The sequence below is a fragment of the Amblyomma maculatum genome, chromosome 7 (assembly GCF_055883805.1).
Source record: "Amblyomma maculatum isolate TAMU_Amacu chromosome 7, ASM5588380v1, whole genome shotgun sequence".
In the NCBI taxonomy this organism is placed as follows: Eukaryota; Metazoa; Arthropoda; class Arachnida; order Ixodida; family Ixodidae; genus Amblyomma; species Amblyomma maculatum.
This window is the reverse complement of record NC_139350.1, coordinates 86,353,539-86,368,479: the sequence shown is the minus strand read 5'-3', so window position 1 is coordinate 86,368,479 and position 14,941 is coordinate 86,353,539. Positions and strand designations below refer to the sequence as shown.

The following is a 14,941-nucleotide window of genomic DNA, read 5'->3' as shown; positions in this document are numbered from 1 at the left end:
TGTGCTTGGGAGCAGGAGAGAACATGCCTCTGCATATTTATGAAGTACAAAAGTAGTGCAGTGGGGTGACCTTTTCATGTACTTGTTTTTCATAACTGCCAACCATTGCACTTCATTGCAGATAACACCTGCAAGACCTAGGGAGCTTTCTGCACTCAGCAAGCGCCACAAGACTGTCACGCGGACCTATGGAGGATCGCGCTGCGGCAAATGTGTCAGGAACAGGTGAGAAATTTCTCTTCTTTTCGCAGATTGATTTATCATTTTTCACTTGTGCGCTGTGGTTCAGAATTGTTTACTGTGAATGTGTGTCCATTCTAATGCCTAGCAGGTATCTGCCGTTGTCTGCTGGGTTTCGCTTATGGACAAAATAAATGCACCTTAGTTGCCCATTACCGCCCATGAGGAACACTTGTGGGCGGAAAGTCACACAAGCGACATTGTAGCACAGTTGGAATGCATTCATACTGGGAGGAAAAAAAACAGCGCGAAAAACTGGACAAAAAGAATCTGATAGGCGCTGAACTGGCAAGGGTCTGCTCGATCCTAGAGCGGAGGTTAGAAGTGTGGTCTCGTGCTAGGCCCTTTGGTGCAGTGTCAGGCACAGAACGGCCTACGTGCCCAGTAAGGTTGGCCAGGTATAACGAATGCTCTTGACATGTGGACACGACTACGTCAGGCAGACGGGTCGTTGCATTAATGTGAGGCTGCAGTTCTAACCTGGCTAGAACACATTTGTCTAAACATTGCGCCATGGGGGCTTCCCTTCCCGTGTGCACATTTCTAGGTGGTTTAAATGTTCTCTGTCGCTAAACTCTTGCGAGATAAAAGGCACTGTGTTTATCTGTTTTTTGCGCTGGTTTTGTTTTCCCCCTAATATGAGACATTGTAGCAGCTACTGCCGTTTTGTTTTTCCAGCTGGTAATTTGTTTGTTTGTTTGGTAATTTGTTTGCTGGTTGTTTTATTGCTGGTAATTCCGGTTACCTGTAGGCACTGAGAATTGTATTATCTTCAAGGAACATGTAAGCTTTGTGTGCAGTTTATAAATGCATCAATTAATTTTATCTAGAGCAAGATTTCAGAACTTTTGCAATGCATTGTGTAAGTTTTTGTGATGAGCTTTAAGAATTTTTTCCCTGGGGGATCAAATTAACGTCCTCTCTAGCATGGAGCATGAGTAAGATATTATAGGTGCCAGTTTAGGAACACAAATACCAAGTGCTTGTTTTTTAAAGTGGCCATCACTATCAACTTGTGCATTTATGTCAGGATTCTCTCCAGAAAATTTTGACAGGTGGTCATTTGGTGACATAAGGTGAAGGGAAGGGGGGTAGAGCGGCAGTATAAACCAAATGAACACAGGCATCTCGAGAGAAAAGAAAACAGCGTAGGTGGCTGCACAGCTTTCTTTTCGAACCCATCTCCAGCACATGGTACGACTCCAAATTGTTTTTTGTTCAGCATACTCGAAAGCTTGGAAGAAGCACATAGATTCGAGAGAATGCAATCTAATTGGTATACAGTTGAACCTCGCTACAACGAAACTGACGGGGCGCGCGAAAAATTTCGTTAAAGCGAAATTTCGTTGAGGCGAAAACAGCCCAAAAGCACTGTGAGGTTGGACCACATAGTGCCAAAACATCATTTATTTCCAAAGAAGTCGGTCAGCTTCTTCTGCTTCTTTTTTTTTTGCCACGAGTGCAGTGGCGCGACTTTCGCACTCGGTGAACAGTTGCATCGCGACGTCGTTATCGTGAGCACCGAAAAACCTGCGGATCACATCAAAAGCATCCATCACTTTTATTGCAGGTGGTGGCGCTAAATCCTCCGCGTCGCTGTCATCATCCGATGATGCGTCGTTGTGGCGAACGCCCTCAATTATAGCTTCGTCACTCAGCTCCTCACTCGCCACACAGCACTTTAGCGACGATTTCATGCCTGGCCTTAAAACGGGTCAGCCACCCTGAGCTGGCTTTGAAATCATTGATGCCCAGCATACAGGCATAGCCAAGCGCCTTTTGCTGCAGCATGTTTCCGCTGACCGGCATCTTCTTTGCGCGCACGTCGAGGAACCACGTGTAGAGAGCCTTCTCAAGGTCCTCGTGAGCCGATTGCATCAGCTTTTTCCGCTTCGCGGATGTCCCCGAAGAAAGAGCTTGCGCTATCGCGTCTTTCGACTTCAAGATCGTTGACAGCGTGCTCTGTGAGATGCCGAAGTCCGCTGCAACATCTCCCTTTTTCCTGCCGCTGGATGCCGCGCTGATAATCCGTGCCTTCTCTTCAAGTGAGAGGAACTTCCGCTTTCTAGATGAAGTCGCCATGCTCGCATTCATTACAGCGCACTAGCAGCACAAGCACGAGTGAAAAAAACTAGGGCAAACGCGCTGCTGTTGCCAGGCTGCTGCGTCCTTTGGCAACGGATTGGTTGCGGCTCTGGATTGGAAGAAAACGGGAGCTTGCCCCCGCGCCTTGTCGCAAGGCAGCCAGCCCGATTGTCATCAACACCAAGCTATGGCGGTGATCATGTGCGTTTCAGTGAGTGGATTAGTTGGGTCCAGCGAATGTTTAGCGAAACAAAGCAGCGTGGGCCTATGGAAGTACATAGATGGGCGGCGATATGCTTGTTTTATTGTAAGATATATTTTTAAATCGAGCTTCGCATAGCAAAAATTTCGTTGAAGCGGAAACGCGCCCCAAAAATGATTCGTTGTGATGAGAAATTTGTTCCATTACTTTGTATAGCAAGCTGACGGGGAATTGGAAATATTTCGTTGAAGCGAAAATTTCGTTGAAGCGACGTTCGTTGTAGCGGGGTTCGACTGTAGAATGGCGTGATGTCATCCCTAAATAAAACAAACAATGCGTGCTGCAGTGTCTGAAACAGCATGGCTGCTTCATCTCTGACAGAAAGTTAGGAGGCAGTTCACTCGGAGCATTTGTTGGTCAATTTTCAGGTGACCTGTGCTATGTTTGGTTGCAACCATCGAACTGGGCAGAGTTTTGATCCAAATAATGTAACAAATGGGTTGAGTTTCCTATAGGTAGTATGGACTGGGGCCACATTGCGCCCAACCACACCACTGGCTGCCATTTTTTTGCAGTACACGTAGCCAACTTTTGCCAGTTTTGCTCTGGAAGTGGGCTTTCCTCGTGTTACGACAAGGCTTCACGTGCCACATTCATGTTGCCACTTAAAATTCGCATGCACCCGAAATGGAGATGTTTGCATGGATATGTATGAAATATGTGACCTCATCCTGTTTCGGATGTCGAAATGAGTTTTTGGATATTGTGGCCTCGTTGGTGATTTTTTTTTTTTTGTACACTATTGGAAGCCTATGGTTACGTCGGGGCGCTAATGCAAGCTCACCAACCTGCCAGCTTAACTCTTGTCACTGCACCGTGCGTGTGCTGTGTTTGCATACTGCGATTGCAAAACGAAAGACAGGCATGACAGGAACGACAGGAATATTGCAGGTCGTTCTTGGCCAATGAACGGCCAAAAAGCTGCAATGCGGCCTCCACTTCCATTCTGCCAGAGCCAACTTCCGTGTTTTTTTGGCACCGATTTGCTGTTTCCACTGAAGGTGTGTTGGGTTAATCTTTGCTGGCCCTAAGCTGCAACCAAGGCTGAAGTTTGAAAGAACAATGCTGTCCAGCACAAGCCCTGTATAAAACTCTGTAATGCACCCTACCCCAATATGGGAGCTATGACTGCACGTCAACCACGTGCCATCATAAACAATGGTCACATTTTTTGTGAAGCCAACCTCCATCTCTCTCTATAAACATTTTTCACAGCAGCTGTGGCATCCCTAAAGACGCTGTCGGCAGCCTCTGCAGCAGGCTTGAATAACTCCTTCAAGTGACCTTGGAAAGTCTTGTGGTGTAATCCACGATTGGACACATTCATGATGGCCCAGAAATCGTTCAGAGCTGTTTGCCCTTTCCCTATTGTTTTAACAGCTTGCATTGAACGAATGTTCACATCAAACACCTGTGCACCTTCCTTCCTTTGAGATGACCACTGGGACACGATTGGGCCACAAGCACTGCATGACAGCACCATTTTCACGGCCTAACCGAGTCTTCTACTGCAAAGTACACTCACAGAACGCTGTTGACAGCTTCGGCACAAAGTTTTAGCGAGCAAAGAGTTGATTGTTGAAACTTGCACAAGAATAAACACACTGTCAGAAGGAGCCAAAAGTTGTTCCTCGCCTTGCTATTTCATGAAGCTCAACTTCCGTTGAGTTGCGGACACTGCACGAAAGGAGTCGCGAACGCCGCATGCCTGCGCTTCTGCCGTCGTCGCAGACACGAAACGCGGCTCGTGGCGAGCCTGAATGGTGCGACGATCGGGTGACGAATCATCCGGTGAGTTTTCAGGAACCCCACTGTAGCTCGTCAACGATTGGGGCTCATCCGCAGACTGGATGTCCAAGTCACGCGATGCGCCCGAGACAGAGTACACAGTCTCTGCTGGCGATTGTGACCTTCGACCAGCGTCGCTTGCATCGACGTGATCTTGACTGCTGATTATCGTGGCCGCTCACCGCAGTGCAAGAGCCTCCGCTGGTGCGTCATTCGTCGTCTGGGTGATCGGCGTTGATGGCATAGGGCAATTACCAGCTTCGCTGCTGCTGTCGAACGGTGCAAAATAGCACGCCACGCTATCCGCATGTTCAGTCGGGTGCTCCGCCGGCTCTGCGTCCCATGCTGGCCGCCTTATTTTTCTCGCCGTAGGAGGCTTTCGCTTCCGTTTCTTCTCAGTCGAGCGATGATCCGTCTCTTATCATGGGAGCTGCGAGAAATGAAAACGCCGGCGTGGTTCGTGAAGCAGACAGCAGCGTTCCGCTGCTGTTGCCAACTTGCCCACTGCCGCAGCAGCAGCCAATGGGAAGGCGCCTTTCAACACGGCAGCCAATGGGAGACGCGCTTTCATCGAAGGGCCCGCGTGATCCACCCCTGGCAGACCCATGCTTTTGTGTTTGTGCGATGGTTACAAGATGGCGACGACCAAAGAATTCACAAACGGCGCGGCGAGACGCTGAGCTTTTGAACGATGCCAAGATGGCGGCGCTCGGTGGCGGGAAAGACGAGATATGGCTCCGCGAACTTCGTTGATTTTGCGCGATTTAAAGCTGCTTTTTCGCCCTGTGCACTGACAAATTATTTTTTTTTCAGGCACTTTTAGTGCGTTTTCAGCCAAACCATTTTGATACAACGTAGATTAGGTGTTGTAGATATCGAAACGCGTGGTTTCCAAAAATAGATTTTTTACGCAATTTTCGCGATTTGATCCCCGCGTCCCCCCTTCAAATTTGATCACAAGATGAAAGCTTAGAATCCTGATGTCTTTCTCTTTGTGAATCATCTGAGGGTGACGGGCATGTAAGAGTGTCTCAAAGGTATTAGAGCAACAGGAAGGCTTACAAAGTGAAGTGCTTTACCTCCAGAATTTGGGAAGGCATACATTCTGCACTCACAAAAATACATACTAGTGGGAATAATTTCTTTAAGCTTTCCTGAACAATTTCCTGTTAATGCATGTGAATGCATTTATATACTGATGTGCAGTAAACTGATTAACACAGTGATTTTAGAATTTTTGGTTACAAGAGACCTTGCTTACAAGAGACATGTTTTTCGGGTCCCTTGAGTGTCTCTTATAACGAGGTTTAACTGTAAATGCAAGCCACAGTAGCGATAGAACATAGTTCACGCATCAGCAAGACCGCGGCTAGGCCTACTCGCTACGCTCGGCAAACCAAACACACAGAGGAACAGGCAGTCGAAGCGATCACTCTAAAGAAGAAAAAAAAGCACTCCGGTGGCGAGCAATGACGTTCCGGAAATGGAAGCTGCTAGGCAAATAATGTAGCCTCGATCCAGCGTCAGTTTAGCTGAGGAGTGGCGCGCAAGGCCAGCACCGGTTTCGAGGCTATCAAAGGAAAAAGTAAACAAGATAGCGGCGACACCGCTCAAAATGTGTGGCAGTTGGCCCGGCTGACACTTGGAATGTCCGAAAAATCGAATAGCCCTCCTTAGAGTGTCTGAAATATTGAGCAGCGTAATACATTGCTTTTATAAGGTATGTCTTGGGGCTGGGAAAATGTCCGAATAATCAAGCATGTCCGAAAAATCTGTCGACTGTACAAATGGACAAGACCATTGAGGTTGTGCTGCAGTCTGTGATCCCACGGTAGGCAAAAAGCAAGGGAGCGGCGCCTCGCATTATTGTGGTCTGAAGGCGCCTTTTTGGCAGACAAAATATCCATGTGCTCAGGAATTATTCAACCAAGGCATAGAATCAAAAGGGTTCATGTAATACCCCATATCTGGGGGCTTTGAGGTGTATTCTAAATAAGGAAAATAAAGTAGACATGCACGAGATAGGGAGCAGAAATGCCATGACCCTTAAGGGGGGACGCGGGTCTTAAACTGGTCAAAAATGGGCGAAACATTGATTTTGAGAAAAACGCATTTTCGGAATGTTTGTACCTTTGAGCACTAGCCTTCAAAATATCAACACTGAATTCGGTCGGAAAATACGGTAAAATCGACTTTTAAAACTCCACGGGAGCCTCGAAATGGCCAAAAAAAAAAGGGTGAAAATTGTTCGAACTTCCCGCGCGTGCCGCGGGTGAAGCAGCCGGCTGGCCGCCACCATCTTGGTCTTGTTTCTAAGGTTGTTTCTTTGGGCGCATTTTGCGGCATCTCCAAACATCGTCGCTAAAACAGAACGACCACAGTCGCGGGTTTTTCGAAAGCCGTTTCCGGTCCGCTGATTGGCTGGAGTGCGCGCTCGCGAAGTGAGCGCCTCGTCTCGCGCTTCCCATTGGCCAGCGCGACTGACTTGCCATTTTTTTTTTTTTTAACGTTCTTCGTCGCGGCGGCTGCATCGCTTGTTTATGATGCGCTTTCGCGATCGTTATCAGTTGTTCCCGCAGCCGGTGCTGGTCTTTAGACGTAGCTTGGTAGACATAGATATCAGGAGTGTATTGAAAACAGAAGCGCCTAGCGAGTGCGCGTCGAAGAACGAGTGCGGCGGCGCGCTGCCAGGGTCACGCGGCGTGTTCTCGACCTAGCTGCAGCACGTCCGGCGGCATACAACCGTTTGCGTGCGGTTTAGAGGCATGAAAGATAGCATAGATAGATTTAACTGTTCAGCCGATACTCATGGTCCCCACCGACGCTACAACTTCGTTGCTTTTTTATCGCGTCGCTTCAGACGACAGGCGAGCCTGTCATCGCGCCGTTGCCCGCGTTCCTCTTCCGCTGACGGTTTCGTTTTTCTTTTTTCTTTTTTTTTTTCCTTCTTTTTTTTTTTTTGCAGATTGTCTAAGTAATCGCGTCGCTGCGCTCAAGGGGTGTGAAAGTTCGAGCTTTAGCTCCAGCAAGGGACCCCGCGTGCGGCCCTGCATGTGCTTTACAGCAAAGTAGCAAAGTTTCATTCTGTAACATTAGCCAATTTATTAGGTCATTCCAGTATGCCGCTGTGCTTTAGCCTTAAACTTTGTGCAGGTTTATTAATATTGCAAGACCGTCTTATCGTAGTTTTGAGTACTTGTTTGCCTTGAAGGGCACTGTCACAGGCTTATGAAGTGGTAAATGAAGCTTCTCACGCTGGTTCTAGTGGCGGTATATTTAGACTTTGTAGCAAGCTTTTACCAGTATTTGGGGAGGGTACTGTTATATGTTTAGTATATAGCCTTTCTCATAAAGAACAAAGCCTCACAACAATTCCATTTATATTACCATAGCTGCAGTGTAGCAAAAGGTAAAGGTCTCAAAATGCAAATTTTTCTCAGTGCTGTTTCCGGACACTGCACTCAGCCTTACTGTGCTTTTTCTCTACATTGTCGCCAAGTGACAATGACAAATTTAGCATCACTGCAGTCATACTGAAAAGATCAGGGGGTGATCCAACACTTACATCACTCTAACGAGATTTTTTCAAATTGCCATTAAAATGCATGTCAAAAATTTTGCTGATTTCCTAATGGCATACACTACCTTGGCCATGAATAATAGTGATAGCTTCAGTTTTAGTTCACATATTCAAAATCCAAAGACAGTTTTGGAAATGGGAAGAGCATGACATTTTTGGTGAGAAATGTCACAGTGAGGCTACTGATTGTTCAAGTTATAATATGTGGTCAAACTTAAATGCCGTTTTCTCAGTTTCATATTTTTGGTCGATCTCTACAGTCTTACGCAGGGTATTGATAACTTCATTTTAGTTCACACAAATAACTTTGGTACCATTTTCTTCAGACAGAAATGAAGTACCCGATGACATTTTTAATTTTTTAGCTTAGGCGATGGATAAATGTCAATTTGAGATTAGCTTGTTTCGAATAACGCAGCCTTTTACTCTCACCATAATATGTGAGGATGACGTGCCTTTTTGAGGCGCAGCCTTTTACTCTCACCATAATATGTGAGGATGACGTGCCTTTTTGAGGAAAACGAAGGATGTCATCGGGTATGGGAAGGCTTTGTCTATCAATCTATGTAATTAAAAGCAACGAAATGCAATGAGAAAGTTCATGAAAGCTGCGTAAGAAATTCACTAATTATGCTCCGGACTTTGTTCGATAACTTTTGATCTAAGACCACCAGCTCAATTATAATTACATTTTTGAAATCAAGAGAGAAAATCACATCTGTGTGCAAAGTTTCGTGAGATTCTAGCCATAACTAAAAAAGTTAGTTTTAAGACCCTCGTCCCCCCTTAACTCCAAATTAGTATCGCTGCTAGAGCGCATCGAAGTGGTAGACTCTACATTTGAATCTATCAAGTCGAAAATAGGTAAACACATTAGGTTAGAATAGATGTTCAGTTGTAACGCTTGCTGGTGCGCTTTATGTTTTCTGCTAGTCTTTTCCAAGTTTTTGCTAAGGTTGGCCTGTGTTATATATCTTTACATGCTTTAGCCGTTTGTCTTGTCAGGTATCAGTGGGAGGTTGGAAAGGCATTGAACTTGCATAAAAAGGAATCAGATTGGAGATTTTGTATTTCAGAAAAAGAACTGCAATTATCAAAGGTGTTTGACATTAGAAATGTAATTCAAATGCTCCAAAACTCTCATTTCGTTGCTTCAAAGCTGCTTCAAAATGGCTTTGTTACTGCTCCCAAAGCTGCTCCAAAATGCTCGAGCCTGCTTCCACCCCCCTGTGATCCAGAAGAGGATCGCAAAGTAGTTCAATATACTGATAATTCAACATGTAAAGCATGTCAAGAGATGAGCTTTGTAACACCATGCGTTACCATGTTCACACAATTGTAAATCGACCCCCCCCCCCCCCCCCCTCCCTCCCAATCGCATGTCCAGAGAAAAACTAAATACCTGTCCAGGCTTTCGACAACAAAAATTTATTGCCCGGCTAAACTACTCGTCTCCACATCAGATCATGTATTTCGGTGATATACACAGGAGGCTTCGCCTCCAGCTCTGGATAGCATACATGGATGATAGCATGCCAACTGTATCCCTTGGAAGCCTCTTTGCTTGGCGTCACAGATTTTGTCTCGCTGCCACCGCCACTCCCGCATAACTTGTTTAGAAACTTCAAACTTGCGGCCCACTGCGCAGTTCTTTCTTCAGCATAAAAGATAGTCTCCTCCTTGAACGCTGCACGCAACAAGCGCCGAATTCTTTTCGGACTGGAGAGCTCATGATGAAGCATGTAGCTGGTTGTAAAGTCAAAAGGGTCAAAAGTGCAAACCGTGCAACCGTGCGAACTTAAATGAATGATCAGTGTCGGGCCTTCCATCAGCCATCGACACTCCCTGGAAGTGCAGCCGTGTCACGGGATCCGACGCGACTGGCGTGCATAAAGAGTGTGACCGCGATTCGAATAGCAGCTCTTCTGTAAACTTTCGACACCCCCGCAGATGTAGTTTGTGCTGTGAAGTATTAAAAAAAAAGAAAAATTTCAGTCAAGCACGCACAGTAACTAGAGGTTGCACTTAAAGCTGTAGAGCAAACAAATTCGCCGTGGCTTCCCTAATATAGTTTTTATCTTGCTCTTATCAAAGTGCCATGCTTTGGTTCCGATTGTAAGTTGACCTCCCCACTTCGTATTTTCGAATTTTAAAAAAGAGGCTCACTTACAATCTTGTAAATACGGTAATATTGTGTACCCAGGGTAGCGGCACGTTTCTTGCAGCAATGTGGTGCATTCTGGCATACTGTGTGTTGTGGCGAGCTGCGCGCAGTTTACTTCGCGCCATACGCTGAAAAGAGTGCACCCCCACGTGCCACTCCATAGACGCAAAGCAATGTTGTAATATTTGGTGGAGTCACAGCAGAGCATCGAAGCTCAGGCTGATCGCATCTAGCACCGGGTGGCGTATGTGCCGTTCGGCTTGGGGTGCGGCGCCCAGTGCTTCCTGAAATGCCACCGCTCACCATGAGGGGTGTAATCCTGTTACTGGCACACTCTAAACGCTATAATAACTCGGTTAAAATGGGGTGCAGTTGATTTCATCTTCAGCAGCGACACAGGCTACATGGCAACTGCCACAAGCCTTCAGTCATCTAGGCTGGCTTGACCGCACAACAATTGATGCATTGAACCGTGCCATTCCTTTCATGACAGCGGTGTCACATTGAAAATAAGCATGCCAGACAGCGGGCAAGCTGGCTCAACGGTCTCTTCATAAGTGGTTTTACAGCATTTAGTGCTGCCAGTAGGTGCCCAGAGTTGCACAAGGCAACCCTGCTTCATGCGGGAAAAGATAGTAGGGGAGCCATTAGGAGAACTGCATCTTGCAGGGGCATGGTGTTCAACATATGGAATGTTGCGGTCAGCGGCAGTTCAGTTATCGCTAATAAGACTCCTATGCTTTTGCATGGGGTTTTCAAAGGGATATTCCAAGAGTTAGATGTAGCCGGTAGTTCAGTATATCAGGGTTTGACTTTATTGTTAACGAAGTTCACATTTTCTTAAGTGGTGGAGTTTCTTCAAATTTGCTTTCTATGCTCTTAAAGATCTCATCGTATCGAAATTCAGTGCAAAACTATTTTGTTAAATTGATGGAGGTGGGAGGGGGTGCATGCATTGCGATGGGAGCGAGATACTGAGACGAAAAAGTGTTGCATTGTGAAAATTGAAGGTCAGCTGTATTGGACTCGCCTATACTCCATTTCATGAGCTGTCTGCAGACTACGAAAGATACGGGCTATCAGTGCCACTCGAGGTGGCACTGACACGTCAGTGTGTTACTGTGCGCTTACCGTATATTTACTCGCATAATGCTCGCACATTTTTTCACGGAAAATCTATGCTAAGTTGAGGGTGCGATAATTATGCGGGGAAAATTTTTAAGCAAATGTTTTGGAGCGCTAAAAGCAAATTTAAATAGGTGCGACATGAGATTTGTAGGTCAACTATTGTGAATATAACCAAAGCATCACTTTAAAGCAGAACTTACCCTTGTTATAAAAGTACAGGGTCGCCAAAAGCACAGATTGCTAAAGCACTTTATTTACCGCATGCAGCCTCATCATCACTCCCCGCATTTCGTGGTATAATGCTCACAGCAGACCATACATTTCTACTCTTCATCAGAGACTGCTCCGTGTCGACACTGCAATCGCTGTCACCGTGCTACGCATAACTCTTTGACGCTGAATTGCCTGCTGGCAGCGCGGTTGCCATGCTGTTGCCTGTACTCAAAAGCTTTCAGCTTAAAAGCAGCTGTATAACTTCCGTACCGCCCCACCGTGATGCGGCACCAAGAACACGGTAGACGGTGGAACAAAGCAAGCAACACGGATGGAATGAAGGAACAATGACAACGAGGCGCGGAGACACCTCGCAAAATGAGAGGCCTACAAGCATCATGGAGGTAAAAAAACGAGCTAACCGATGATGGTGATGATCTACCCGAGCACACTATCGCCGCCTGGTAGCGCGTGCACACGAGGCCAGCTAGGTTCAGTAGTGCTCCAAAGATGGCTCTTGTTACTACTAGCAGACGACCCTTGCGGTGGTAAAATTGGTGGTGCAATGATTATGTGAGGGAAAAAAAAATTCAAATTTTTTATGCCCAATGTTGGGAGTGCGAGCATTGTAAATACAGTATAGCCGGCGGTGGCACAGGAGAGTGCGAGCACAGTCGTGCAGTGCACACTACCGTGATTGTCCCAGGTCACTCTTGGCTTTCATAGTGGTGCAGGCAGCTTGTGAATAGCATTCTCGCAGATTTTCTTGTGGCTGCTTGCTGGTTGCATCCATAAATTATTGGGCACTGCCAAGGGACGCGGGCAGGGTTGAGGTTCTCTTTTTTGTGGCCTCATTCGGAAAGATTTGCATGGGAAACCTTGGGTGCTTGATATTGCTGGATGCACAGCAGTCTACATTTGTTCTGGATTATAATTCCGAGCTTACTTAGGGTATTTAAAGTAAACTGAAACAGCCAGTCAGGCAGGTCCCTTGCTCGGACTCTCTGGCATTCTCCGACGAAGCTCGACCACACTTGGCATTTCCTGATTATGAATTTATTTACAAATTGCACACATTTCGTACGTATCACTCGAAGCGCGGCCTCTCCACACGACACTCCAGTTCAGTCTCTCTCATCCCTGCGTCCACCGTGGTCCCTCCGACCCCTCTCTCCCGTCAAGAGTTCTCCTCGCCAGGTCCACGGCTGTCTTCGCGTAGTCCCAAGCTTCCAACTTCTCGGAGGTTCGAACACTTCCCAGAAGCTGGCGGGCCGTCGCAGGCACCCGCTTCGAGCCGTGTGCAGCTGCCAGCTCGGATGACACAGGCAGGGTGCCCTGCGGGAGCCCATAAGTGCTTCCTCCTTGCTGTCCTCCCGGCGCTGGTTTTCCGGTCCCCTTCGCTGCTCTGGTTTCGGGAATGTGTTCAGTCTGCCAACGCTTCGCGGGACGCACGGCATACCATAGCCTCCTCTATTTTTTCTGTGCCTGCCGGATCCCGGAGCGAACAATGGGAGCGCGCCGTCGCTGCAGTTGCGCGACGCTACTCACGTACAGGTGCTGCGCATGCAGTTTCAAGAGCGCATTGATGGTCGCGCGCCGCTCGTGAAGCAGGTTTCGCATTTTTCCGAGCTGGCTGATTCTGAAACGTATGCTGAAGGGTACATGCATGAATATTCACGCGAATAGCAATAGCACCTGTCTCACCCGAGCTGCTCCCAAGGTAATTCAAAAGGGTAGCTCTGCTAGGTAGCTTGAGTAGCATCTCCCTCCTTGCATGCTCGTAAGCTTTTGTGGAGAGGTGGCGCAGCACGATGCAATGGCGCACTACGTCTTCAGTCCAAGTTGGTTTTTTGCGGCGAAAGTGAACAATTTGATCCCATAAAAAAAGAGCGGAAATATTCTTCTCTTCTGCCTGCTGACGAATGTACTGCAGATTACCGAAATTACAATCATTTTTCAATTTTTCAAGGTCTGTTTTGTAGTGGTCTACAGTGCGTCGAAGCTTTTCAACCTGTTTTTTGAGATCCCTTTCTCTGCGTTTCGATCTTGCTCTTTCATTTGCAAGTAAGCTGGACACTCCAACATTCACTTGAATTGCTTGGTGTGAAAAATTCGCATGTGTACTATTTGGAGCTTCCTGCGGTTCCTTTTCATTTTCAGGTTTGGCCTGTTCATCTCTTTCTGGATAAGACGGGCTGGCCTCTTGAGAATTGTCCTCTGACATTTCTGTTTCTGTGCCGTCCTAGAACTTCTGCCGCTTTGTAGCCGGCTCAGGTTCCTTTTAGTTGGTTTTCGGAAACGCCCTTTTCCCGATGCTTTCTGTACTCCTTCGATGTAATAACTGCCTTGGCTTCATGTACGAAGGGTATTCTGGAAACAAGGAGGGCACTACACCTTTCTTGAGGCGGCGCCGTTTGCCCTCCGCAAAGTCGGCTTCATTGAAGTGCCGGCTACACGCTCTTGAATAATTCGAGGTTGTGTTCGGCACCCAGTCGTCCCTCCGTATGGCTTTCAACCACTGCTCCCGTAGCGCCGTGTCCGCCGGAATTTCGTGGAACGAGATTCCTGGAATCTTGCTTTTCCCACCTGAGCGGCAACGTGGCACACAGCAGTATGCCATTAAGTACCTGCAAGGCAACTGTCAGCGGCTTAATAATGTGCTTTGATATTACAATCGTATACTTAAAAAGTTCCGTGCAAGCACAAGTTCATCGAGCACAAGCACAACAACAAAACTAAGGGCTGGCAGTCTGAGAAAATGCGACCACTAATATTGATCGAATTATAGACAGAGTACGCCACAGACAGATTTAGGCAGGCTACAAATAACATTATTGCTATCCAGACAAAACAATTCTTGGCTCACCGTTGGAAGGGAGCAGATGGTACCGCATGCGTTGATCATCACCGATTTTTGGGTCCCTGACACATGAATTTAGCGACTAAGCAGTGCTGTCACAATAACGAACGCCAGCAAGGTTAAGTTTTTGCACGTGTGAGCCAAAGAGAGTGAATCATGAGTGTATAAGGATCAAAATACGCGCGAGCGCGACGGAGCGACTGCGTGGTGCAGCCGCGGCGAATGCAGACGAACCCCAACGTGACTAGCGCCACCACTCGGCTCTAAGTGGCGTAGCAGCAGAGTCGCGTCGACGGCCGCGGAGGGCGCATCCGGCAGGCACAAAAAAATAGAGGAGGCTATGGGCATACGCAAACACGCAGAAGCGACTGTTCATTCTCCCGGTGCTTGGGACAACACAGCATGCATGACACAGCCCCTGTCACTTCATCAGTTAAGCCAGTTAGCATGCATGCGATAGGTTTTGAGGCAGCATCCGTGGCTTCATTGGTTGGTTAAAACTGCATTCTGTCTGTTTCCTGCCTTTAGCTGTTTTATAATACTTCTGCTTGGTATCTACAACTTTTTCATGCCGTATCCTCCTGAGACCGGGAATGCATTGGGTGCACAGATTTTTCTTTA

The 14,941-nt window shown here is 47.1% G+C and overlaps 1 protein-coding gene across 1 annotated transcript in view; it reads left to right on the top strand.

The window, feature by feature from the left end:
* Positions 1-14,941, top strand: part of LOC146183871 (large ribosomal subunit protein eL34-like) — a 31,909-nt gene that overhangs the window by 9,876 nt on the left and 7,092 nt on the right. The window contains exon 4 of the mRNA XM_084609209.1: positions 122-225. Within this exon, the coding sequence (XP_084465335.1) occupies positions 122-225 (104 nt within the window). The remainder of the gene's footprint in view (positions 1-121; positions 226-14,941) is intronic.